The sequence below is a fragment of the Mesoplodon bidens genome (assembly GCF_964165515.1).
Source record: "Mesoplodon bidens genome assembly, chromosome: 10".
NCBI classification, from domain to species: Eukaryota; Metazoa; Chordata; class Mammalia; order Artiodactyla; family Ziphiidae; genus Mesoplodon; species Mesoplodon bidens.
The window spans coordinates 99,940,640-99,967,638 of record NC_138172.1 but is presented as its reverse complement, the minus strand read 5'-3'; the positions used below and the strand labels follow the sequence as shown (position 1 = coordinate 99,967,638).

The window sequence follows — 26,999 nt, the reverse complement described above, 5'->3', positions numbered from 1 at the left end:
AAGGAAATAGCCACCCACGTCCAGGAAATGCAGAGTCCCAAGCAATATAAACCCAAGGAGAAACACGCCAAGACACACAGTAATCAAATAGACAAAAATAAAAGAAAAATTATTAAAAGCAACAAGGGAAAAACAACAAATAACATACAAGGGAACTCCCATATGGTTAACAGATGATTTCTCAGCAAGCCAGAAGGGGGTGGCACAATATATTTAAAGTGCTGAAAGGGAAGAACCTACGACCAAGATTACTCTACCCAGCAAGGATCTCATTCAGATTTGACGGAGAAATCAAAAGCTCTGCAGACAAGCAAAAGCTAAGAGAACTCAGCACCACGAAACCAGCTCTACAACAAATGCTAAAGGAACTTCTCTAAGTGGGAGACACAAGAGAAGAAAAGGACCTACAAAAACAAACCCAAAACAAATAAGAAAATAGTAATAGGAACATACATATCGATAATTACCTTAAATATGAATGGATTAAGTGCTCCAACCAAAAGACACAGGCTTGCTGAGTGGATAGAAAAACAAGACCCACATATATACAGTCTACAATAGACCCACTTCAGACCTAGGGACACATACAGACTGAAAGTGAGGGGATGGAGAAGATATTCCATGCAAATGGAAATCAAAAAAAAGCTGTAGTAGCAATACTCATATCAGATAAAATAGACTTTAAAATAAAGAATGTTACAAGAGACAAGGAAGGACACTATATAATGATCAAGCGATCAATCCAAGAAGAAGATAGAACAATTATAAATATATACGGACCCAACACAGGAGCACCTCAATACATAAGGTAAATGCTAACAGTTATAAAAGAAGAAATCGACAGGAACACAATAATAGGGGGACTTTAACACCTCACTTACACCAATGGACAGATCATCCAGACAGAAAATTAATAAGGAAACCAAGCTTTAAATGACACACTAGACCAGATAGATTTAATTGATATTTATAGGACATTCCATCCAAAAACAACACATCACATGTTCTTCTCAAGTATGCACGGAACATTCCCCAGGATAGATCACATCTTGGGTCACAAATCAAGCCTCAGTACATTTAGGAGAATTGATATATCAAGCATCTTTTCTGACCACAATGCTATGAGATTAGAAATCAATTACAGGGAAAAAAACGTAAAAAACACAAACACATGGAGGCTAAGCAATACATTACTAAAAAACAAAGAGATCACTGAAGAAATCAAAGAGGAAATAAAAAAATACCTAGAGACTAATGACAATGAAAACACAACGATCCAAAACCTATGGGATGCAGCAAAAGCAGTTCTAAGAGGGAAGTTTACAGCTATACAAGCCTACCTCAAGAAACAAGGAAAACTCAAATAAACAACCTAACCTTACACCTAAAGGAACTAGAGAAAGAAGAACAAACAAAACCCAAATGTAGCAGAAGGGAAGAAATCATAAAGATCAAAGCAGAAATAAATGAAATCGAAACAAAGAAAACAATAGCAAAGATCAATAAAAGGAAAAGCTGGTTCGTTGAGAAGATAAACAAAATTGATAAGCCATTAGCCAGACTCATCAAGAAAAAGAGGGAGAGGACTCAAATCAATAAAATTAGAAATGAAAAAGAAGTTACAACAGACACTACAGAAATACAAAGCATCCTAAGAGACTACTACAAGCAACTCTATGCCAATAAAATGGACAACCTGGAAGAAATGGACAAATTCTTAGAAAGGTATAACCTTCCAAGACTGAACCAGGAAAAAATAGAAAATACGAACAGACCAATCACAAGTAATGAAACTGAAACTGTGATTAAAAATCTTCCAACAAACAAAAGTCCAGGACCAGATGGCTTCACAGGTGAATTCTATCAAACATTTAGAGAAGAGGTGACACCCATCCTTCTCAAACTCTTCCAAAAAATTGCAGAGGAAGGAACACTCCCAAACTCATTCTATGAAGCCACCATCACCCTGATACCAAAACCAGACAAAGATACTACAAAAAAAAAAGAAAATTACAGACCAATATCACTGATGACTATAGATACAAAAATCCTCAACAAAACACTAGCAAACAGAATCCAGCAACACATTAAAAGGATCATACACCACGATCAAGTGGGATTTATCCCAGGGATGCAAGGATTCTTCAACATATGCAAATCAATGTGATACACCATATTAACAAATTGAAGAATAAAAACCATATGATCATCTCAATAGATGCAGAAAAAGCTTTTGACAAAATTCAACATCCATTTATGATAAAAACTCTCCAGAAAGTGGGCATAGAGGGAACCTACATCAACATAATAAAGACCATATATGACAAACCCACAGCAAACATCATTCTCAATGGTGAAAAACTAAAAGCATTTCCTCTAAGATCAGGAACAAGACAAGGATGTCCACTCTTGCCAGTATTATTCAACATAGTTTTGAAAGTGCTAGCCACAGCAATCAGAGAAGAAAAAGAAATAAAAGGAATACAAATTGGAAAAGAAGAAGTAAAACTGTCACTGTTTGCAGATGACATGATATTATACATAGAGAATCCTAAACATGCCACCAGAAAACTCCTAGAGCTAATCAATGAATTTGGTAATGATTCAGGATACAAAATTAATGCACAGAAATCTCTTGCATTCCTATACACTAATGATGAAAAATCTGAAAGAAATTAAGGAAACACTCCCATTTACCATTGCAACAAAAAGAATAAAATACCTAGGAATAAACCTACCTAGGAAAACAAAAGACCTGTATGCAGAAAACTGTAAGACACTGATGAAAGAAATTAAAGATGATACAAACAGATGGAGAGATATACCATTTTCTTGGATTGGAAGAATCAATACTGTGAAAATGACTATACTACCCAAAGCAATCTACAGATTCAATGCAAACCCTATCAAATTACTAATGGCATTTTTTACAGAACTAGAACAAAAAATATTAAAATTTGTATAGAGACACAAAAGACCCCAAATAGCCAAAGCAGTCTTGAGGGAAAAAAACAGAGCTGGAGGAATCAGACTCTCTGACTTCAGACTATACTATAAAGCTACAGTAATCAAGAAAATATGGTACTGGCACAAAAACAGAAACATAGATCAATGGAACAAGATACAAAGCGCAGAGATAAACCCATGCACCTATGGTCAACTGATCTATGACAAAGGAGGCAAGGATATACAATGGAGAAAAGACAGTCCCTTCAATAAGTGGTGCTGGGAAAACTGGACAGCTACATGTAAAAGAATGAAATTGAAACACTCCCTAACACCATACACAAAAACTAAACTCAAAATGGATTAGGGACCTAAATGTAAGACTGGACACTATAAAACTCTTAGAGGAAAACATAGGAAGAACACTCTTTGATATAAATCACAGCAAGATCTTTTTTAACCCACTTCCTAGAATAATGGAAATAAAAACAAAAATAAACAAATGGGACATACTGAAGCTTCAAAGCTTTTGCACAGCGAAGGAAACTATAAACAAGACGAAAAGACAACCCTCAGAATGGGAGAAAATATTTGCAAACAAATCAACAGACAAAGGATTAACCTCCAAAATATATCAACAGCTCATGCAGCTGTATACTAAAAAACAAACAACCCAATGCAAAAATGGGCAGAAGACCTAAATAGACATTTCTCCAAAGAAGACATACAGATGGCCATGAAGCACATGAAAAGCTGCTCAACATCACTAATTATTAGAGAAATGCAAATCAAAACTACAATGAGGTATCACCTCATACCAGTTAGAATGGACATCATCAGAAAATCTACAAACAACAAATGGGAAAAGGGAACCCTCTTGCACTGCTGGTGGGATTGTAAATTGATACAGCCACTATGAAGAACAGTATGGAAGTTTCTTAAAAAACTAAAAATAGAACTACCATACGACCCAGCAATCCCACTACTGGGCATATACCCTGAGAAAACCATAATTCAAAAAGACACATGCACCCCAATGTTCACTGCAGCACTATTTACAATAGCCAGGTCATGGACACAACCTAAATGCCCAGTGACAGACAAATGGATAAAGAAGATGTGGTACATATACCCAGTGGAATATTATTCAGCCATAAAAAGGAACGAAACTGGGTCACTGTAGAAACCTGGATGGATCTATAGTCTGTCATACACAGTGAAGTAAGTCAGAAAGAGAAAAAACAAATATCGTTTATTAACACCTATATGTGGAATCTAGAAAAATGGTACAGATGAACTGGTTTGCAAAGGAGAAACTGAGACACAGATGTAGAGAACAAACGTATGGACATCAAGGGGGGAAAGTGGGGAGGGGGTGTGTGTGTGGTGGTGTGATGAATTGGGAGATTGCAATTGACATATGTACACTAATATGTATAAAATAGATAGCTAATAAGAACCTGCTGTATAAGAAAAGTAAAATAAAATTCAAAAAAAAAAGAGGAATATTTCAGAGGTGGGCTGTGCACTTTCAACAGGATGCTGGTAACATTCTGTCTTCATTTATCAGCAGGAATACTTTCATAAAGAGAAATTTCCCCTCGACAACTATTTGGTTACTCTCAGATATGCTCATATGAAAGGCAGAATAAAACATTTGATTATTTCTCTTTATTCACCAGTTTCAAAAATAATGGTTTGGTTTCCTAAATTTGCTAAAGGCTTTTTTTTTTTTTTTGGGTATGTTTCCACGCATTCCTATGACTCATAGGAATATTTGAAGTTTTTAATCCATTGCAGTATTTGCCCTCCCTGATGCTGAAATCATCCTATCTATTTCCAGGGAGAGCCTATTTACCTTGGCTCTGGAATGCTTCAGTCCAAACCCCAGTGCTCCTTAGTAGCTTCTGTGCTTTCTAGTTAGACCTGATGCTCCAGGCTCTTCTTGTCCATTTCCTGACCCACACTAGGAATCAGCAGGTCTCTAAACACCACTGGTATTTAGAGACTGAGCACTAAGGGTCAGTCATCATTTCTAGCCCTTTGAGTGGACAAGGCTAGGAAACAGGTATTTTTGTGAAAAGAAAAGAAACATCTTAAGTTCACATTCATAATCAAACTTAAATTCAGGGGACTTCCTTGGTGGCTCAGTGGTTAAGAATCCTCCTGCCAATGCAGGGGACGAGTTTGAGCCCTGGTCCGGGAAGATTCCACATGCCACGGAGAACTAAGCCTGTGCACCATAACTACTGAGCCTGCGCTCTAGAGCCCGCAAGCCACAACTACTGAGACTGCGCACCTAGAGCCCGTGCACCGCAACGAAGAGAAGCCCCCGCTCACCACGACAAGAGAAAGCCCGCGCACCGCAACAAAGACCCAACACAGCCAAAAATAAATAAATAAATGAATTTATTTTTTAAAAAAACCTTAAATTCGGGACTACAGGATTTTTAATTACCCTCCTGTCTTTATGTTTCTTTTTCAATTCTCAAAATACCAACAGAGTTACTCATTTGCTTTGTCACCAAGTCAATGAAATAACAATACCAGTGCCAGAATTAACAAAATTACTGAAAATAATTTCAGGGATTTTTTTTTTTAACTTTCTGCTCTGAAGGGTATTCCACTAGAAATGTACACAGTCAAATTACTGCGTTTTAAAGTTACCTGGAAGAATTTCTCTGCGTGGCAATGCCACCAGGTTTGCTTTTTTACATGTTACTTGATTTTTAGGGATTGCTCCTTAAAATTTAATTTTCTCTTAAATTATGTAACGTATTTACATGGCTCCCAAACTACATCTAAAAATAAATATATTCAAAAAAGTCTAGCTTCTACCACTATCTTTTGAATCCTATTCCTGCTATCACTCTCTTTAGAGAATTATTTTTACATTTTTATCCTGCCATTGTCTTAAGGATATACATCTACATGTATACATAGGTATGTGTATGTATATACACAGACGCATATATAAACATATATGTGTGTATATACACATATGTATAAATATATTTCAATTCCTTCTTAAACAGAAACATGATATACAGACTTTTCTTATTTCACTTTGAGTCACGCTGATTAACACACACACACCCACAACGTATATAATCTTTCTCTATGTGGTCATGCAGTCTATTTGTTCTCTCTTTTGGGTATCTCTTTCAGTATTTTAAAAAGTTGGCGCTTTTGTTCTCATGGTTATGTTCACACTAATACTTCTTACAATACCCTGGTCTCCACTCTGGCTACTGTCTGTTGGTTCCCTGCTCTAAGCAAGATTAGTATTAGGTGGTCACCTCTTCTGTCTCTAGCCTTTCCCTCTGCCCTCAGAATCTAATCTGCAGTAGCATCCTTTCCCTCCCAGTTAATACTGATAAGGCAACAACTGAGGACAGTCTCCTTTTCATATGCCCTCCCCTCTCCTTCCGTTTTCTGATAGGCTGTATCTACATGGGCAGAAGACAGAGCCACCGCATGTGACCTGGTTAGGCTCTCTCCCTTATAGCCATTGTTTAGCCTTAAATTACACGTTATAGTAAGTGAATTTGTACCGTCACCTCTCTAACAGCCCATTAATGACAATAATTTAAACAACAAATAGGCCCATCTGGTATGTGTTTATTTTTATGCTGGTATTTTTGGCTAAGGTATACGGTTGACACCTACTACAAAAGGAAGACTATAGGGCTTCCCTGGTGGCGCAGTGGTTGAGAGTCCGCCTGCCGATGCAGGGGACACGGGTTCGTGCCCCGGTCCGGAAAGATCCCACATGGCACGGAGTGGCTGGGCCCGTGGGCTGTGGCCGCTGAGCCTGCGCGTCTGGAGCCTGTGCTCCACAACAGTGAGAGGCCCGTGTACCGCAAAAAAAAAAAAAAAAAAAAAAAAAAAGGGAAGACTATAAACCAACATCTGTTTATTTGTTATATGAATATTATTTCTGGGGTGAAAATTCTCAGAGCAAAGCACAGCACCAATGAAGCTTGGTTTCTGATGTATAACACCCCATAAAATTAAATATACAGTTAATTTTTCTCAAGTTGAAATTAATAACAAGCGCTCAGGTAATGTGCTTCAAGACAGTGCCTGGCACTAAATGCTTCCAAATGTTAGCAATTGTTCATAATGTTAGTACAGTCACTGTAATATTTACATTAAAGATGTAACTTGATAGTATTAGAGAGGAAATGAGAGACCGATGTAGTATTTAAAATTTTCTTTCCATCACAAAATGGTCAGTCCCACAAGTTTTTTTTTCTCACAAGTTTTAAAACCGTTATCATATACATACATGAATCTATTACATGCCACATGGGATCGACTTCTTCCTGAAATTTAATACCCTGACAGCTACTCTTACAACCTAACAAAAATGAGATCAGATGTCAAATGAAATTCTTGTCTGTGCTGCCTTTTAAGGGACTTTATCTTTTTATCAGTACAACCCACATTCAGATGCAGTAATAAGAACCCTCACACCTCCTGTAACTACTGTACTTATTTTAACAAATTTTTTTGCCTCAATTTTAATCAACATTTCCTCCATTTTTTCCCTCTTTCTCTAACATCTATTTTTCTTTCTCAGTTCAAGTATCAGCCCCCTTCTGAAGATTTCCCTCCCAGCCCAGCTGGGAGTCATCTCCTCTTCTGAGATTTCAATCACTTTGTGCTTATTTTATCATAATAATTTCACCATCACAATCTGTTCTCCGCAGACTGTAAATTCCTGAAGGTAGAGACGGTTTCGTATCTATTTTTGCGTACCCAGTGTGACAGACAGCTCTGGATCCATCCCCCTCCTCTCCTCCTCTCAACACCCAAATACCACGTGCTGGTAAACCTGCGCGTAACAGACACAGCTAGCCGTCGCCCACCTGCCGTCCTTTCTGCTGCATGAAGTGCACGCACCACGGCTGGACTCCCACAGCTACCCTGTGAGCGTGAGCCTGGGGTGAGAGCAGCACGGCAGTGCGGAAGGAGAAGCTGGAGGAAGAGCTGACGTCCTGGGGCTGCCACACCAGCCCCAGGCTCTGGCTGCTGTGAGACGAAAGTAAGCACTTAGGAAAGCCACTCTCCTCAGGTGTCTGTCACTAGTGACCAAACACCTTCCTTATGATACACCAAGGTATTCAGGAACCAGTCAATAAAGCCGTCAGAGACTGAGGTTTGCTGAAGATGAGTTCGTGCAGGACTGCACAGCCCCTAAGCACTTCATAAACGCTGACCTGCACGGCCTCCCCTGTGTCCCACACGAGAGAGGCCCCGGCGTCTCTGCAGCTGGAAAGATAACAGTGCAGAAGATCACGCCTTTACTCGCTGACACAACCAGACAGGCTCACTGGAGGGGCCCTGCCGGGATCTCTGTTCATAGTATTTACTGGAATCGGGGGGAATAAAAGAGCTGTGTGCAGCTGGGAGCAGGACAGTCAACTGTCCTGAAATACTACCAAACACAAAAAGAGAGCTTAAAATATTATAATAGAGCATTGATAATTTAAGTAATGCTGCCACCGTGTGGCACTTATTCCCTTCTTTTAGAAAGAAAATTTTATAAAGAAAAAGATTATCGTTGCCGCACGTTAACTTTTAAAAATATATAAACTATAAACGAGTTTCCTTTTAAATGCTAGCCAGTTTTTCTTCAAGTGAACCACATTTAAGCGACCTAGGGAAGACAAAACTTAAGGACCTACTGTGTGGCACAGGGAACCATATACAATATCATGTAATAACCTGTAATGGAAAAGAATCTAACAAAGAATATACATATGTATGTATGGGTGTGCGTGTATATTATATATATGTGTAACTGAATCACTCTGCTGTACACCTGAAACACTGTAAATCAACTGTACTTCAATTTAAATAAAAAAGATGAAACTTGTAGGAAGCCCTGACAGCCCTGCCTCCCCGCTCCTCCGGTCCAGCCGTGCGACGCTGGGGAAAGACCACTTTTATTAAATAGAGGATGTTTTTATTTGGGCCAAGATAGAAAAGAACGGTAAGTAATGCACATATCTATTCAAATCTAAATCTCTAAAATGCTTTCAGCTTTTCTCTCGTAATTTGAGGGGAAAGGTTAGTGTGTAACAGACAGAAAAGGCAGCCGAGCCTGATGTACAGGAAAGCTTCCAGGAGACACTAAAAAAGACGGACCGGGGAGGTGACTGCGTGAAAGGACGGCATCAAGTTCTTTTCAAGAAGAGGAGTCATGTGACCAATTAGCTGGCGAGAGCGCAAACGCAGCAGACGAAATATTTTTGAGCCCTTCAGAGACCATTCTTCAGTGACTACATGAGCCTGCCCTGCTGCATAAAGGCTGGGTCCCTGTCTGTCTTACTCAGGGATACAGCACTGGTTCCTGACAGGAGGTCTCACACAAAGTAAGTGCTGAAGACAGTTTGTTTCACTTTCTTTAATAAGCTTACATCTGTCATACCCAGTGTGAAAATTTTATTCTTTAGTAAACATCTTCCTGAGATGTCTATGCCATTTGCTTAGCAAACCGCTGTTTTCCCTAAAGATATTAAAAACTGAACCAAAACTCATTCAAAGTATTGCAAATTCTGAATACAATTTTAATTTGATTTTACTTGCTCCCATCTTTCTCTTAATAATAACAGTTACCAACACCTGCCTAACATCGACATACCAGGGATTTAAAAAAATGATACATTACTTAATCCTCACAAAAACTCTGCAGTATGCATTATTGTTCCCGTTTTAAAAAAGAGGAAACTAGGCCTTAATAAAGCAAATAATCACAGCTAGGAAGAGGGATACCAGGATTTGAGCCCAGATACGTCACATGCCCAGCTCCAAGGCCCATGTTCTTTTACGCTTCAGCACAGCCCTGTCTCCAAAGAGACCCTGGAGGGCTGAACAACGTGGAACCCAGTAACTAACTGCTCTCCTCTCAGGCACACGCCCGTCTTCTCTCGGCCCCAGTTAACAGAGGTGTTGGCTTCAAAAGGGAGTGAGCTCTTCAGTATAACATATTCCGCAGCATAAATGAAATAACACTTCTTTCATCATCCATTCAAGACTCAGTCTTGCTTGTACAGCCCTTTCACAGGAACCACCTACATTGTCTAATGAGCACTCAGCCACTAATCAGCTGTGTGACCTTCTGCACATTTCTTTCCATCTCTGGGATCAGTGAAGCGGGGGTGGGGGTGGGTGGGTGGGTGTTGGATTAGAGAAGCCATCTTAATTCCAAAATTCTATGCTTCTTTTAATATAAAGTAGGCCTTTAGATATACATTTACAAACTTTTAAAAAATAAAAGCTATTTAGCATTTCAAATTAACCAGACTGGCAAAAAAATAAAGATGACTGATGAAAGGATGTTGGAAAAGCCAGGTTTTAGGCCAAGCTCTGTTAATTGTGCTTTTGAATCATATTAAGTACCTACCCTACAATGCACAAGACATTCTTTCAGGCACTTTGAACACAACAGAGTATAAGAAAGCTAAGTGTCTGGGCTTCCCTGGTGGTGCAGTGGTTGGGAGTCCGCCTGCCAATGCAGGGGACACTGGTTCGTGCCCCGGTCCAGGAAGATCCCACATACCACGGAGCGGCTGGGCCCGTGAGCCATGGCCACTGAGCCTGCGCGTCCAGAGCCTGTGCTCCGCAACGGGAGAGGCCACAACAGTGAGAGGCCCGCGTACCGCAAAAAAAAAAAAAGGTAAGTGTCTATATTCTAGGGAGGACAACGGGCAATAACTAAGCAAAGAGTAAGGAAAATACCGGTAGTAATAAGAGCTCATGGAAGGCAGAATTCAAGATGGTCCCTGAGAGCACCACCCCTAGGATATACACACCTCTCAGTTATTCAGTCAAACCCTACCGAGGTGCTGTTGTATAGCTATTCTGCAGGTTTACTTAAAGCCCCGAATAAGCTGACTTTAAGAAAAGGAGATTATCCCTAGAGGGCCTGACTCCATCAGGTGAGTCCTTAACAGGGAGGGGACTCTTCTTGGTAAGAGAGGTTTAAAGCATGAAAGGGAGACTTCACTTATGTCTTTGAAGAAGGAAGGGGCCGTGTGGCAGGGAATATGGGTGGCCTCTAGGAGCTGAGAGCGGCCCCGGCCAACAGCAAGCAAGGAAATGGGAACTTCGTCTACCTGGGCAAGGAACTGAGTCCTGCCAAAATCCTGTGAGTCAGAAAGAGGACCCTGAGCACCAATTAAGAATGGAGCCTAGAGAGCTCCTTGATTTTAACCTTGTAAGACCGTGAGCAGAGCAGAGTACCCACCATGCTGTGCCCAGACTTTATTCCCACTACTTTACCCTCACTATTGAATTGTTAATAATCTTTACATAGCGTGATGAGGGAACAGTCTATGGTTAATCTTCTGTCTGTGGGATAATTATTCTTACTCTACAACAGCAACAGTAATGATGACAAAGATAACTAATGGTTATTCCTAGGGACCAGAAAATATTCTAAGATACACACACCTTCAATCTTCACACTAACCCCGTGAAGCAGGTATTAGGCAGACTGAGTCTCCTGAACCCAGCAATGGTGTGTAATGCTGCAGCTCTGTTTGTTTTCAGTGCTCTGTGCCACAGGCTTTCTGTACCGTTAAAGGGTTTATGGAAAGGTTCTCTCCTTTTAGCAGGTTTAGCCTGCCTGCTTGGTTGGAGTCTCATTTGAAAATAAAACCCCGGGAATTCTCTGACGGTCCAATGGTTAGGACTTGGTGCTCTCACTGCCAGGGGGTTCAATCACTGGCCGGGGAACTAAGATCCTGCAAGCCGTGAGGCCAAAAAAAAAAAAAAGAAAAAAGAAAAAAAAGAAATAAAAGAAAACCCTAACTTCCACAAAATCACAAAACTGCTTGTGTAACATCATTTACCATCTACCCAACAGCAGCTTGGGATGTTACTATTCAACGCACAGTGAACCAGTTATACATGTGCAAAAACCACCGTCAAATGAAACAGAACGGCAGGCTAGTGCATCAGGACTGTTGGGACATAGCACACAAGGTGGGGTGGGAGATGGTAAGGCTAGAAAGATAGGAGCCGGGTCACAGAAGGATGATGGGCTTTGTCCTGTAGACAGAAATGATATCAAAGGTTTTTAAAAAGTTAACATCAGAGCGCTCTGGCAGCAGGGTGAAGACTGGATTTGACTGGGTTGATAGAGCAGGCACACCAATCAGAAAGGACAGAGATTTGCTAGGTAACATTTGGAAGGCCTGACCACTGAATGTAACCTAAGCGGGAGGGAAGAGCCAAGGGCGATTCTCATGTTTTAACTTGAGTGCTTTGGGTAGATGCTGCTGCCCCAAATGAGAAAAAAAGATATAGAAAATGGGTCTGCACAACTGAGCCATTCACCTGTAAAATCACTTTTTTCATTATATCTCATTTTATACATGAAAACCTGAGCTCAACAGACAGTACACACCCGAGAGCAGGCACCGGAACTGGAGCCCAAGGCGCCTGCTGTCTACCCTCGTGAGCCCTCCATTCATGTCAATGCCTCTGAATACTTTGTATATTTTATGAACACATGAACAGAAATCATAGATTTTATAACTAGGGAATTTCCCTTCCGTATATTAACACACTAACAATTAGGGCAGTCTTTTTACAAAATAGGTTTCAAATACTCACTTCAAATTCTTTCACAAAATAACGGGTTTCACCTTGGATAACTGGTCTGTGATCTAACAGTCTTGAATGAATTTCTCCGAGATCTGTAAAGACAAAATGAAATTCACGGTCAATCCACGCTAAGTGGCACAATCTCTAGCTTGTTTTACTCTTCCTGTTCCCATAAACGTATGAAGGTTAAAACCCAGTTCGGACTATGGATTATCCAGTCAGTAACTTGGTAAAGTACTTTTGAGGGCAATTTGGCAATATCTAATAAAGTTGAAGACGTATACCTAGCAATTTCATGACCAAGTACGTGCTCTAGAAAAACTCTTAAACAAAGCAAAGAGAAATGCATAATGTTTACTACCCCATGAATATAACGTCAAAAGAGAAAAAAAGGGGAACGACCTAACATACTCATAGGATGGATATTACAAATCAGTGAGTGAAAATGAATACAGTGGGGTTACATTTATTAACAAGGATAAATCCCACAAATAAAATGTTAAGCAAAAAAGCAGCTTTCAGAAGGATAGAGCCATTTATATAAACTTTCAAAATACGCAAAATCACTTCCTGTTGGGACATATACAGAAGCCATAAAGCTATAGAGAAATGCACGAGAACGATAAACACCAAATTCAAGACAGCCGTTACCTGAGGGCCGTGCAATGAGAGCAAAGGGCACGATGGGGCTCTTCACGTGTGTTTATTAATATGGGTGGTGAGTGTTCATTGTAAATCTTTATAAGTCATAATTAAGGAAAAAAAAGTTCTGAATTTTAACTGTTTTTGGTGAGTCATCCCGGGGTATATTCTGCTCTGATACCACTTACCACACTGTCCTGAAATTTCCTCTCTACTCCAGTGAGTATCTCAGAGACCAAATTGTTTGTATCATCCACAGAGGGTTAACATACATTTTTCTATATGACTGAGAAGCCATTACACTGATTTTGGGATATCTGCATCTGTGGCCTGATGTAATGGGAATTTACTTAGTCTTTGGAGAATTCAATTCTGTTCAGAAGTGGATAATGATCACTTCTGAAACCCTGACTGCGCTCCAAAACTTAAGATGTGAAGATTAGGGGGAAAAAGATTCTGAAACACACAAGACCACAGAAATTAAGCTGGTTTTGTAATAACATTATAACAACAAAACAAACACATTATAATAATTCAGAGTTGCAGGTATCCCAAGGATTACAAACAAATTCTCTCAGTTTAATCATGTAAAGGTAAGCCACATATTTCCACATAAACTCAATCCTAGCCCTGCTAAAGGCAAAGCACTCTTTTGTTGTTTGTTAACAAGACAAAAGATATAATCCTTTGTTCTCCAAAGTTCATACTCTAACGTGGGAGTTAGACAATCTCTTCACACAAAAGACAGAAATAAGCACTTCAACAGACTATGAGACAAGAAAAGACACAGTAAACTGCAGATCTCTCATTATCTAATAAAGTTCTGGCCCTGGATTTGCAGACCTTTAATGTAGTATGTGGATCTCTTTGCCCATCATAAGGAACAATTTACTGCAGAGTAAATTCTTCTGATAACACCCACATCGCCACCATTGTCACCTCACTGCTTCTCAAATCCATCCCTTCTGTTCCATCCTTGCTTGTCTTGGACTATTTCAACAGAGTGAGTCACACCCCTCTTCAACCCACTCCATGTACAGTCAATTCTGCTTATCTGCAGGACAGTAGGCCCTTTGTATTCTGATTCTGCAGTTACAAATTCACTTTATAAAGTAGGCTAGTTCACAAATGAGCAACCTGCAAGATGAGGATCCACTGTACCTGCCTGAGTCCTCTATTTAAAACACAGATCTAACCACAAGACTCTTGTACTTGTTGTTCCATAACAATATGGAACATTCAACAAGAAGTCCAATCTCCTTAAAAGGCAAGAATTCTTCTTCGGTCTGATTCCCACGTGTAGTTTCCCAGACATGCCATGCTGACTCAGGCCTCCACGCCTTTGCTCATGCTGTTCCAAACTAAGTCCAAAATATCCTTGCCCTCTTTTCTCAACTACTAACCCTTTATTCTTCAAGACTCAGGTCAGACACTCCATGCCCCAGGAAGCTCCCCGTCTCCTAACAGCCAACCACAGCCCAGAAAACCTCAAAGACCTGGGGCCTAAGTATTGAAATCATTTATTTATATATTTCCCTTTCACTAGACCCTGGCAATAAAACTCGACACGTATATTTTCACAATTGATAGTCTTCAAGTAAGATGAACTAAAAACAGATTTTCATAATGAAAATAGTAAATGGTTCCACAAAAAAACCCAAGAAGGTTCTAGACATATTTTCAATTATAACTCAATTTTGAATTAACCTGAAAAACTTCCTTTGAATTACCTTCTTTTAAAGAAAGTACTACATCTGAAACTAATATATTGTAAATCAACTGTACTTCAATTTAAAAAAAAAAAGTACTACATCAAAATCACAAACTTCTGTGCATCAAAGGACACAATCAACAGAGTGAAAAGGCAACCCATGGAATGGGAGAAAATATATGCAAATCATGGCTGTGAAGTGGCTAATATCCGGAATAGAAAAAGACCTCCTATAATTCAACAACAACAAAACACACTACCTGATTAAAAAATGGGCAAAACACTTGAACAGACATTTCTCCAAATAAGATTTACAAATGTCCAGTAGGCACATAAAAAGATGTTCAACATCATTAACCTTAGGGAAATGCAAATCAAAACTACAAGATACTGGGACTTCCCTGGTGGTCCAGTGGGTGAGACACCGAGCTCCCAGGGCAGGGGGCCCGGGTTCGATCCCTGGTCAGGGAACTAGATCCCATGTGCCGCAACTAAGACCTGGCGCAGCCAAAATAAATAAATAAATAAATATTAAAAAAACAAAAACAAAACTACAAGATACTACCTCACACCCATTAGAAAGGCCACTACCAAAGAAACAGAAAATAACAAGTATTGTTTAGGTTGTGGAGAACACTTGTGAACTGTTGGTGGAATGTAAAACGGTTCAGCCACTATGGAAAACAGTATAGTAGCTGCTCACAGTTACAAATAGATTTATCATTTGATCCAGCAATTCAGCTGTGGGTATATATCCAAAACAACTGAAAGCAAGAACTTGATATTTGTACATCCATGCTCACAAGGGCCAAAAATGGGAAGCAATCCCAGTGTCCATCCATGGGTGAATGTATACCCAAAATGTGGTGTGTGTGTGTGTGTGTGTGTATACAATGAAATATCTGAATCATATTCAGCTTTAAAAAGGAAGGAAATTCTGACACATGCACGATTTTACTTATATGAAGTACCTAAGTAGCCACATTCAGAAACAGAAAGTAAAATGGTGGCTGGCTGGGGCGGGGGAAAGGGGAGACTGGGGAGTCCGTGTTCAATGGGTACACAACTTCAGTCTGGGAAGATGAAATAGTTATGGAGCTGGATGGTGGTGACGGTTTCACAACAACGTGAAACGTACCAATGCCGCTGAATTGTATGCTAAAATATGATTAAGGGAAACTTTATATTCCATGTATTTTACCGTAATTAAAAAAATTTTAATAGTTCACTAAGATTGCACATGTAAACAATTATAATTAACGCCTAACACCCATGCACTACGCCCACTAGATTTGAGACACCTGAATTCTAACTAACTAGATCTGAGACACCTGAATTCTACACAAACCTGACAGATACGGTTAAAATGCAATAGGCACGAACACGAGGATGCCATTCCCTGGGCAGCGCTGAGGGGCGCTGGAATCCTACAAGGGTTTCAACACTGCAAGACGGTAGGGCTGCCGGCAGAAGCGAGGGGGTTAAGAGGACGGAGATGAGGCGGTGCGGTATTTAACTGGCAAAGATCTTCCTGCAGGAAACAGTTGTTGAGAGCTTGGAGAATCAAACCAATTCAGGTTCTGTGAGAATCCGGGCTGTAGCTAGGTTGTGACCTTCTCCCAGCTCAAAGCAGACGGGACGAGTGGACATCGGAACACGTGTTGGGGGCCTTTCGTGTTTTAAGATGCCTTCATGTTCTCTCGTTTCCACCTTGCACGACCCAGGAGCAGACAGGGTCAGAGCGAACGACCTAGGCACACACCTCCTAAGCGGCCTGCCTGGGTGCGCGGGCTCTTCCCGACTCCCAAGTTCAGGGCATCACACGTGGGTCGCGAGCCCGCGTCCACGGCAGCTCCACGCAGGGTCCCGGGCTAGGGGAGGGGAGAGGGCAGCCCGACGGCTCCCGGCTGCGGCTTCTACGAGGAAGCAGGAGGGGCTACGGCGGTTTGCTGTTACTGGGAGGCACCTGGCGCGGGAAAACAGGCGCCAACGCGCACAGACCCCTCCTCCCACCCGCCCACCGCCCCACCGCAAACGCCAGGCCGCCCGGGAGCCGGGGGTCGACCTGGGTCCCGCCGCGCTGGGACCACCGGGCCGAGAACCCTAGTACTCCGTACCCTTGATAATGAGGTGGGCTGGCGAGCCCGCGGTCCCCAGCGAGTCCTTCTTCTTGCTGCCGCCGCCGCCGCCGCCCGGGGCGGCCTCACAAACCTCGGGGGTCTCCGTCCCTCCGCCGCTCATCCCGGCCAACTCCGCCCACCCGCGGCCGCGCTGCGCCTGCGCATACCTACGCGGCCCGCTTTCCCCGCGCGGGGTTTTGGCGTCATCAAAGGGCATCGGGGAAGCTGAGTCTACCCAGCGGGCGGTTCCCATAAAGCCACTATGGTGTGGCCAGGGACATGAGCTTGAAGAAGACGGTGCCGCCCTGCTGGGTTAGGGCAGATGCTGCCGGAATAGGAAGGTGTCTGAAAGTTAGAGCTCAATTTATTCCTCCCTAAACCTGCTGGAATTTATCGTGGTTTAGAGAGGTTGGCGGAGAGGGGATCTAGTCATAGATGAATATGAATAATAGTGGTGTAAATACATTATCTGTATTATTACCTGCCACCGGTATTTAATGGAGGTTGTTGACGTGCATGCTTTGCCACAGTTGCTCATCATGGCAACTGCGGGAAACAGTTTTGTCATTTCTTTCTAACAAAAGAAGAAACAGGATTAGAGATTAAGTAATTTGCCCAAATCACTTCTCAGACTCATTCATGCCCATGTAAAGAGCAAAAACGTCTGTTCTTGGCATTTGTATTTACAAAATCTCAACCAGTTGTTATAGGGGCTAAGATAAAATAAATGCATGTAATTATGGAAGGGACCATAATTTGCTAGGCTGCTTTGATTCGTAGCCTTGAAGAGACAAATCTGGTGCTGACAGATTTGTATCTAGTGCTGCTGTTTGGTAAACTCCTTAGAGCTGGTCTTGTATTCTCAACAAGTTGTCATTCCCTTCCTGGCACAGGCCCTCCCCCATAGCCTCTGCTTTAGCTCCTGCCTGAAGTACCTAGATAATAGTAATTGATGCAATTTTCCTGAGGTGTTTCGCAGATGTGAACCCACCCCCACCAAATGGAAGATGTTAACTACTTGATGACTATGAGCATGTAGCCCCAGGCCTCCCGGAGCCTAAGGACTGATAAAGTTAACCCCTGTGACACCACCCAATCAGAGTATTGTGCACGATCTGATCGCGTATGCTGCAGACCCCTCCCCCCACCTTGCACTTGGCCTTTAAAAATGCTTTGACGAAACCCTTCAGAGAGCAGGAGCCTTTTTAGGACATGAGCCACCTTGTCTCCTTGCATGGCCTTGCAATAAACCTTTCTCTGCTCCAAACGCCGACGTTTCGTCGGGCACATGAACTTGCGTTAATATTTGTGACTGTTCAAACAACAGACGGTGCAACTTTTCAGTGACTCCTTCATCTCCTGTGTTCACCCAGTGGTTCTAAGAATCATCTCTTAATCTCTCCCTTCTCCCTCCTCTCTTCCTGCACTGTCCTTACCCTCAAGGGTCTCTCAGTCACCAACATTTACAGTCTAGGGCCTTGTATATGATAGGATGGAGTTAAGTGCAGCACATGTGTGGGACACCTGGGGGCAGGAGGTGGCCAGGAACGACTTCTCAGGGGAGGTATATTTTGTCTTCAGACCTGAAATGTTGTGTAAGTCATGTGGGGTGCGGTGAAGATGGAACTTGGGGTTTTCTAGCACAGGAATAACAAAGAGGCATAAAATAGATGAACTCATAAATAGAATGTGAACTTGGTTAATTGCATGTTATTGGGTCCAGCTTCTAACCTTTTATTTCCCTCACTTTGGCATTAACCTCTAGAAAACGTAATTATTTTTAAAGCCCCTCATTATCCTCCCCACTTCTAGGCACTTTTCGTATTCAAGTTTTCTTCTGCATCTGCCAGACTAAATCTTCTCTAAGCTTGGCTTCTTAGTTTCTTTGAACTACTGAAAAACCTGGGAAGACTTAGCACTGAGCAGGACACTGTGGGGCTCCTGGGCACAAAATTCTGTGTCCCTCATTTCTCGATTACAGAAAATAGGTTTCATTCAGCCTCCATGACCTTCCCAGAGTCCCAACTAGCAGGTTCAAACAGTTGCTAATTAGGGAAGGGAGGGGATGCGGAGACAACAGAGGAACCCTGAAAAGAAACAGTAGTGTCAGAAGTTCCTTAATGGTCCAGTGGATAGGACTCAGCGCTTTCACTGCAGTGGCCTGGGGCTCAATCCCAGGTTCCCCTGGTCTGGGAACTAAGATTCCGCAAGCCATGCAGTGTGGCCAAAAAAAAAAAAAAAAAAAAAAAAAAAAAAAAGTGCAGCCTTGGGGCAGGGATATATAACAGTATCTTTGCTGATACTGAAACCCCTACCAGGTGGGAGAAATTAACCGTAATAAGCAGGTTGACTCCAGACCGGTTAGAACCAGAAGGTTGATGATGCTGACTCCCACTTACTTCCCCACCAAGTGGACAATCAGAAGAATGTCCACCAGCTGATCACGCCCTCTTTGAATCATTACTATAAGACTTCTCACTACCCCCTCTAGATTGGGACACACAGTTCTGAGAGCAGGAGTCTGCTGTGGCCTCCTTTGCTTGGCAAAGCAATAAAGCTATTTTCTACTTCACCCAAAACTCTGTCTCCAAGATTTAATTTGGTGTCGGGGTACAGAAGCCAGATTCGGCTTCAGGCTCCCTCTAGTACAGTGAGATTGATACTTCTCCCACATTAACATGGCTGTTAAAATTGCAGATTCTGGGTTCTGCCTCTCCAGATTCTGTTTCAGTAGTTCTGGGGTAGCTGCTACCTCCCCGTACCCAATTGCCAGTTGATTATGATATAAGAATTCCAGGTGCAGTAGTTAAGACTTTGGAATCAGACAGAACTGGGTTCAAATTCTGACGGTGCCACTTGCCTGATGTTCCTTTTCTACAGAATAGCAATAAGATATCCATATTATAAAGTTGTGGTGATTGAAGAAGTTAATACCTGTAAAGTACTTAGAACAGTGCTTGGCACAGCAAATGCTCAACAAATACTATTTCAATAACCTCTATCTCCTTATAAAGCCCTGTATAATCTGCGCTTTCTCCCAATCCACCTTTATTTGCCATAACTATAATGGCTTGCAAGTGTTTTGCGCTTTACGATTTATAAAATGTCATCACACATAACATACCATCTTCTCATTATTCTAGTTGGGATAAATATTAAAATACCCATTTTCAGATACAGAAGCTAAGGATTAGAGAATGTGGGAGAGTCTCTAAGATGGCTGCGATGTTTCCTCCCTTCCCGCCCATCAAGAGATGGAGTTTGTTTCCCCTCCCCTGGAGTCTGAACTGACTTTATGACTTGCTTTGATGGGTAGAACATGATGGGCCTTAAGTCACCTGGCAGTTTCTGCTTTTGCTCTTGTCAGGAAGTCTAGGCTGTCCTGCTGGGGAGAGGCCGGCCGTGCTGTGGAGAAGCACGGGAAGATGAGACATCCCCTGCAGAGAGAGGCTTTATAGGTGAGAACAGAGGCCCCCTAGCAGCCAAGTGTGAGGGAGGCCTTCTTGGATCTTTCAGCCCAGCCATCAGCCAAGCTGAATGCAGTCCCATGAACTGCAGTGGAGTGGATACCACCACATGAAGCCAGAAAACTGCCTAATCAACCCACAGTGTTATGGAAACAGGAGGGAAGGGGGCAGGGCACAACCTCTAAAAGAATGACATAGGGCTTCCCTGGTGGCGCAATGGTTGAGAGTCCGCCTGCCAATTCAGGGGACACGGGTTCATGCCCCGGTCCAGGAAGATCCCACATGCCGGGCCTGTGAGCCATGGCCGCTGAGCCTGCGCGTCCGGAGCCTGTGCTCCGCAACGGGAGGGGCCACAACAGTGAGAGGCCTGCGTACCGCAAAAAAAAAAAAAAAAAAAAAAAAAAAAGAATGACATAGCCACTGAGGATATGACAAAAACTGGCTAGAAACCATTAGGTCAAAGACGGTGGAAGATTCGACTTCCAGTGGACCTTGAGCCTCATTATATGCTCATTGTAATACATCAGCTAAATGACACACCCACCAGCACCATGACAGTTTTGAGGCTGACTATAAAAGGCCAAAAAGTGGGCGGTGGCCCAAGTCCTGGAAATCCCCGCCCCCTTCCCCAAAATAGTTGGAATAGTCCTCCCACTCATTAGCCTATGAAATTACCCAGCCCATAAAAACTAACCACCCGATATTTTGGGGCCTCTTGCCTTCTGAGATGGCCCACACTGTCTGTGAAATGTGTTTCTTCCATGGCCACTCTAGCCTTTTGAGACAGGCCACATTCTGTCTATGGAATGTGTATCTCCCTAAATAAATTCATTTCTTGCCTATCACTTTGTCTCTCACTGAATTCTTTCTATGCTGAGACATAAAGAACCTGAGCTTCATTAAGTCCTGAGACCAGGTGTGTGATTTCAATTAAAAGACAGTGGGTTCCACGTCCCAATCTGAATTGTGCGGTTTTATTATGAGAAATAATAAATTTTTGTTGTTTTAATCCACTAAGGTAGGTGTGTGTGTGTGTGTGTGTGTGTGTGTGTGTATAAATTATGCCCACCTCTTATAGAAAGGATTTCACGTGGTTTACAATGATCTGTAAATGTACTCCCACAAGATGGTACCATAGTTATCAAATAGCAGAACCATGGTCAGAGCCCTGGTCTATGGACTTCAAGGCTGGTGCATTCTAAAACAGCAGAGCTCCATCAGCTGGGGGTGGGGGGTGGGGACGTGGTCTCTCCGCTGTGTCATGACTGTGCCAGACATTATTTCTGCCTCTTTCTTTTTAGACACCCCCTTCCTGAAATGTTTTCCTTGCCCCTTCTGCCTGTTCAATGCATTGAATCAACTTTAGTTTTGTTGTATAATAAAGAACTTGGCTGATCCTTGTCCCTGGTTCCTGGAAGATAACCTCTAAATCCTTGGAATTTCCCAAGTGATGGGAGTGGCTTTGTTATTCTTGGTGGGCCGGAGGTTATGCTAAGGCGCTCACTCACGTGGGGTCCGGGATGGTTTCAGGATGGGGGCTGGCCATGCATGAAAGACCACCGTGTGATTAAAGGGTTGAGGCTTTGAGCCATGTAATATCAGCTTGACTTCTGGCGAGGAGAGCAGGCTGGGGATTGAGTTCAGTCATTTGGGCAATGATACATCAACCATGTCTTCACAGTGGAACCCCAGTAAAAACCTTCTGGACAGCCCGGGTGACCTTCCTGGTTGGTAGCCATACTTTAATGTGCCAAGAGGGTGAGGCAAACTAAGGACCCAGAAGCTTAGCGTTTGGGACCCTCCCAGACCTCGCCCTATGCATCTATTCATTTGGCTCGTCTTGATTTGTATCATTTACAATAAAATTGTAATCATAAGTACAGCACTTTCCTGCATTCTGTGAGTCATTCTAGTGACTTATTGGAACTGAAAGGGTAAAGTGAGACCTCCTGACATTCGTAGACAGCTGGACAGAAGCTCAGGTGGCCTGGGAACCGCCAGAACTTGTGGAGCCTTCTGGAGTCTATGAGGTCTGGGCTGACTCTGGGAGTCAGTGTCAGAACTTGCTGCAACTGAACAAACACTTACATGGCACTTAGGACAGGCCAGCTAATGTTGTACGTGCTCTACACAGGCTGATCCAGTTAGGGCTCACGGCAGTCCTCTGAAGTTGGCAGCATTATTATTCTCCCCATTTGACAGGTGAAGAGGCTGAGGCATAGAGACGCTAAATGCCCAGCTGGTTTGGGGCAGAAACAAGCTGGTCCCTGCGTACGTGTTTAAGTGTAGGTGGTGGATGAAGTAGAAAGTAGGGGAGGGTGATCTGGAGAGAAGGAAGAAGAAAGCCATACTACCTCTAACTGGCCTTTTCATTTCCTCATTCAACACGTTTAACAAATATGGATTGAGCACTTTCCGTGTGCCAAGCGCAGTGCTAAGGGCTGGGATATAGCACTGACCCAGCCTTTTCCTCCCCTCACGGAGGTGACATCTACCAGAGGGGACAATATTAAATCCCTATGCAATGACTTTCCTGCAATTCTGTTGCTTACAGCCTGTAGATACACATTCCAGCTGTTTGATTGTTTTCTTCCACCCAGTACTGTGTTGCGTTGTTCTCTGGGTTGGTCAGGTCCAGAGTACACCTCTGTTTCTTTCTCCTCTTTTACAGAAATCTTTAAACTGAAGCTCAGACAGCAAAGAGCAACTGAAAGAGAAGTTCCAGTGGCAGAGCCCTCCTGCCAGATACCTTGGGCTGGGATCCGGGCTGCTCTGTGTCCACGCTCTTTGACCCATGGAATCTCAGAGTTTTGAGGACAAAAAGGACTCTGTCATCTCCCTGAAGGGCTTGTGTTATCTCTAGTTGTCTCTGGATTGATGAGACGTTTCCTGTATTATTTAAATAAAACTTGCATTGAGAGAATTGTAGATTCTCATCCAGTTGTAAGACATAATACAGAGATTCGCCATACACTTTGCCTGATTTCCCTCCACTGGTAACATTTTGTAAATGTGAATACCATAACCTAGATATTGACATTGATACAGTTCATCAATCTTATTTAGACTTCCCTAGTTTTACCTGTACTCATTGTGTGTGTGTATTATGTTCTGTATACTTTTATCACATGTGTAGGCTTATGTACCTGTCAGCACAGTCAAGATATTGCACAGCTCCAGAGCCATAAAGATCCCCCTTGGCACCTTTTTGTAATCACACCTACCTTCCTCCCTGCCCTACGCCATCCCCTGGCAACCTATGATGTATCCTCCCTTTCTAAATCATGGTCATTTCAAAAACATCACCTAAATGGAATCATACACAAAGCACTTCTCCTGTTTTAAGAGTAGCTGTTCTCCCCTGCACAGCGCTCTATGTTATGCTTGATCCTATTTTTAGAGACTCTCAGTATCAGACACTTCTGAACCATGGAATGGTAAAGGAATTTTGCCAATTATTGTGCTTCTTGAGAGTTAAGGCATCTAAAACATGGAAATAATGCTGATTTAGAAGAAGTAAGTTTCTGACTTCAGGGTAAATTATTTGCTAACTCCTTATTGAACCTTATAAAAATTAGAAAATAAAAATAAAATGTGTATTTAATTTCATGCCTCTTGAGAACAAAATTAAAACTCATTTCTTAGTATAAGCCCATCAAGGATCAGCATAGCTGCGGGAGTGGGCTCCTAAATTTATTTTGCTTTTTATCAAATCCACTTCATGAGATTTCCTCTGGATATTTTCTATTGGCGTTACTGTTTATCCTTTTTTGTCTAACCTATTTTTAAAGTGGGCTAAAAAATTAAAAATGGAAGAAACTGATGAAAATAAAGGAGGGGAAAAGATTAGACAGTCTTTTGGGGTAAAATACTAAATATTACTGTGTGTTAATCATATGAAGTTTTGGAAATGCCTCTGGCATGCTAAGCCCAGAGGCTGTGTGGTATGAAATAACGTGCTGGGTATTGGCATTGGCAGTGACTAGGCAGCGACTTTACAGTCTTGGACTGATCCTTCTTGGACTGAATCCTGCTTGTGCTTCTTAGAGCTGCTTCCGGTGTAGCTCCATCACTTGGAGAACATGCAGTGCTTTACCGCGAGAGTTGCTACAGAGAGAAACTCCTGGGACAGAGCCAGCCAATCAGAACTCAGGATGCTCCATCACCAGGCTAGGCCCACCTCCAGAAAACTGGACTTAGCTATGCAAAAAGACAGGAGCAAGAGTTTTTGGATGAGTGCAGCTGCTCTGTGTCTGATTGTTGCCCAAGCTTCGGACAGGTGTAGTATAATGGTTCTCATGGTGGGGTCACCACACCAGACCTCTTGAATCAGAAATTCCAGCGGGGACCCAGCAATCTGTGTTTTGAGAAGCCTCAGGTGATTACCACTCATGCTCAAGGCTGAGAACCACTGCTTTCATGTAATGTCTGTCACACATGCCTCAAACTTCTGACAATGACAGTCAACTCTACATTTCTTTCATCTAAGTCTCAGGGCTCAAGTCAAATGCCGAACAGTCAGGAACCGGTAAGGTCAACCCGAGGGTTAAGCATTTCTAAGGGTTTTTAAGATAAGGGTGTGTGCGTGTGTGTGTGTGTGTGTGTTGCAGGAGATTGGGAAAACTGGGGCAGTGGAGGAAGGATAACCCACCTTGCACGAACAGACTGGTTCATGGACTGCACCAAAGAAACTTTGGAATTTGTAATCAGATGGCTGGAAGTTTGTGGTCTTGGTCAAAGCAGGCCTGGGGCCTTGCTGTTTAGAGCGATGCTTTGTCAGGTTAGTTGTGTGGCTACTGTATTTCAAGCTTAACTTGGACAGACAGGCCTGCCAGGCACAAATTTCTCAAGCAGATGATGTTCGGGAAGGCATAAATTATCCATGGCAAGACCGCGAGGACAGATGACCCTTAGCAGAAATGGCAAGCCAGGTCCGCAGGATCTCTAATACAGCTGGCTAGCCCTAGGGACCCAGCCTCTCTGAAGTGGAACAGACAGCACAGATGAGCCATCAAATAAACTCGCCAGGCTGGAAGAGATGTGACGCTTTCATTCTCCCCACAAAGAAACGAAAGTTTAAAAGATGAAAATATTCCTAAAGGAATCACGATAATGGAAGAAGAAACCCTTGAGACATAATAGCAAAAATGGCCAACATCTCAAATTCTCCTGACTTCCTGTCTCCCTTCTTTTGGCCTCTCTCGTAAGTGAAAGATGAGTTTTGCTAGATAAGGTAGCCGTTGGAATTAGTTTTATTCATCGGCGGCAGGGAGAATAAAGGAAGAGCCTGCAGGAATATGGGCTCCAGCAACAAGTAATCATGATTACAAAATCAAATTCCCCATCTCATCTCTGATATGCCTGTATGTAACCCTAGAGCTGGGCTTCAGTGTTATAAATCCAGCATACAAGACATGGAGCAGATAGAGCCCCTTGTGTATCGAAAAGCTCTGGCCAGCAAGAGCGATATATGATAGCAAATGTCTCCCCACTGCTTTTTCAGTAAAATTCACCCAGAGCTCCAGGAAGAGTTGGGAATGTAATTCAGCTTCAATAAATCAAGACTAAAATTAAGATGGCCAGATATGTAGCAGCCTCCTCAGGTGTATGGAGAATTTCAAATTTAGTGCCCTGGTAATGGGTAGGAGCAGGTTATCTCATTACGGAGAGAAAGAAGAAATATCACTCTCTGGAGCTAAAAAGCGAAATGCTCAAATCCACAAGACCACCATATCTCTGCCAAAGCTAGATTAATATTAAAGTTTGTGTAACATCTGACTTTTTTTTTTAAAGGAATGAAGTCTAATGATAGAAAAAACATACATAAATGAAAAAGCTGTACTTCACCATCATTCTAATTTGGCTCCTTGTCAAGAGTTGTGTATTTTATCTCTCGGTGTGATGTACGTGTACCTGATTGCAATAGAGTTCTATTCTTTCCTAACAATATCTGTGCTTAAATTTTTATCAACACGTCTTGAAGTGATTCTGGAAGGACTTTTAGCAGGGCTCTCACACAACGCGCCAGCAGTGGGTGACCTGCCCATTCCTTCCACTCCTACCTTCCTGCCTTGGTCCCTGCGGTAAACCTAATGTGCCCGTTACAGACTGTGGTGACTACAGATTCAGGTTTAACTTGGGGGAGCCAATGGGGGACCTATATGCTTAACAGGGAGTAAAAATGAGCATGCCCACACATCTGTTAAAAACCTCCATGCAGTAATGTTATGCTGAATCTGGATGGGGATGGAGGAGAGTTGAAGTTAGGTCGCTTTTCCTACCATCTTGTGACGGAACTCCACAAATCACTTCATGACATCTTGGATGCTTTGGGTATAAGTGGGCTGAAAGACAAACGGCCTTTTTTTTTTTTAATATTTATTTATTTGGCTGTGCCGGGCCTTAGTTGCGGAATGCATGCGGGACCTAGTTCCCTGACCAGGGATTGAACCCACACCCCTTGCACTGGAAGCATGCAGTCTTAACCACTGG

At 42.4% G+C, this 26,999-nt stretch overlaps 1 protein-coding gene across 1 annotated transcript in view; it reads right to left on the bottom strand.

Moving 5' to 3' along the window:
- BLOC1S5 (biogenesis of lysosomal organelles complex 1 subunit 5) overlaps nt 1-17,197 on the bottom strand; it is a 41,969-nt gene extending 24,772 nt beyond the window's left edge. Inside the window, exons 1-2 of the mRNA XM_081245745.1 lie at nt 17,038-17,197; nt 12,577-12,659 (exon numbers count right to left, since the gene is read on the bottom strand). Coding sequence (XP_081101871.1) covers nt 12,577-12,659; nt 17,038-17,161 — 207 coding nt within the window. The 5' untranslated portion in view covers nt 17,162-17,197. The remainder of the gene's footprint in view (nt 1-12,576; nt 12,660-17,037) is intronic.
- Between the last annotated feature and the right edge of the window lie 9,802 nt (nt 17,198-26,999).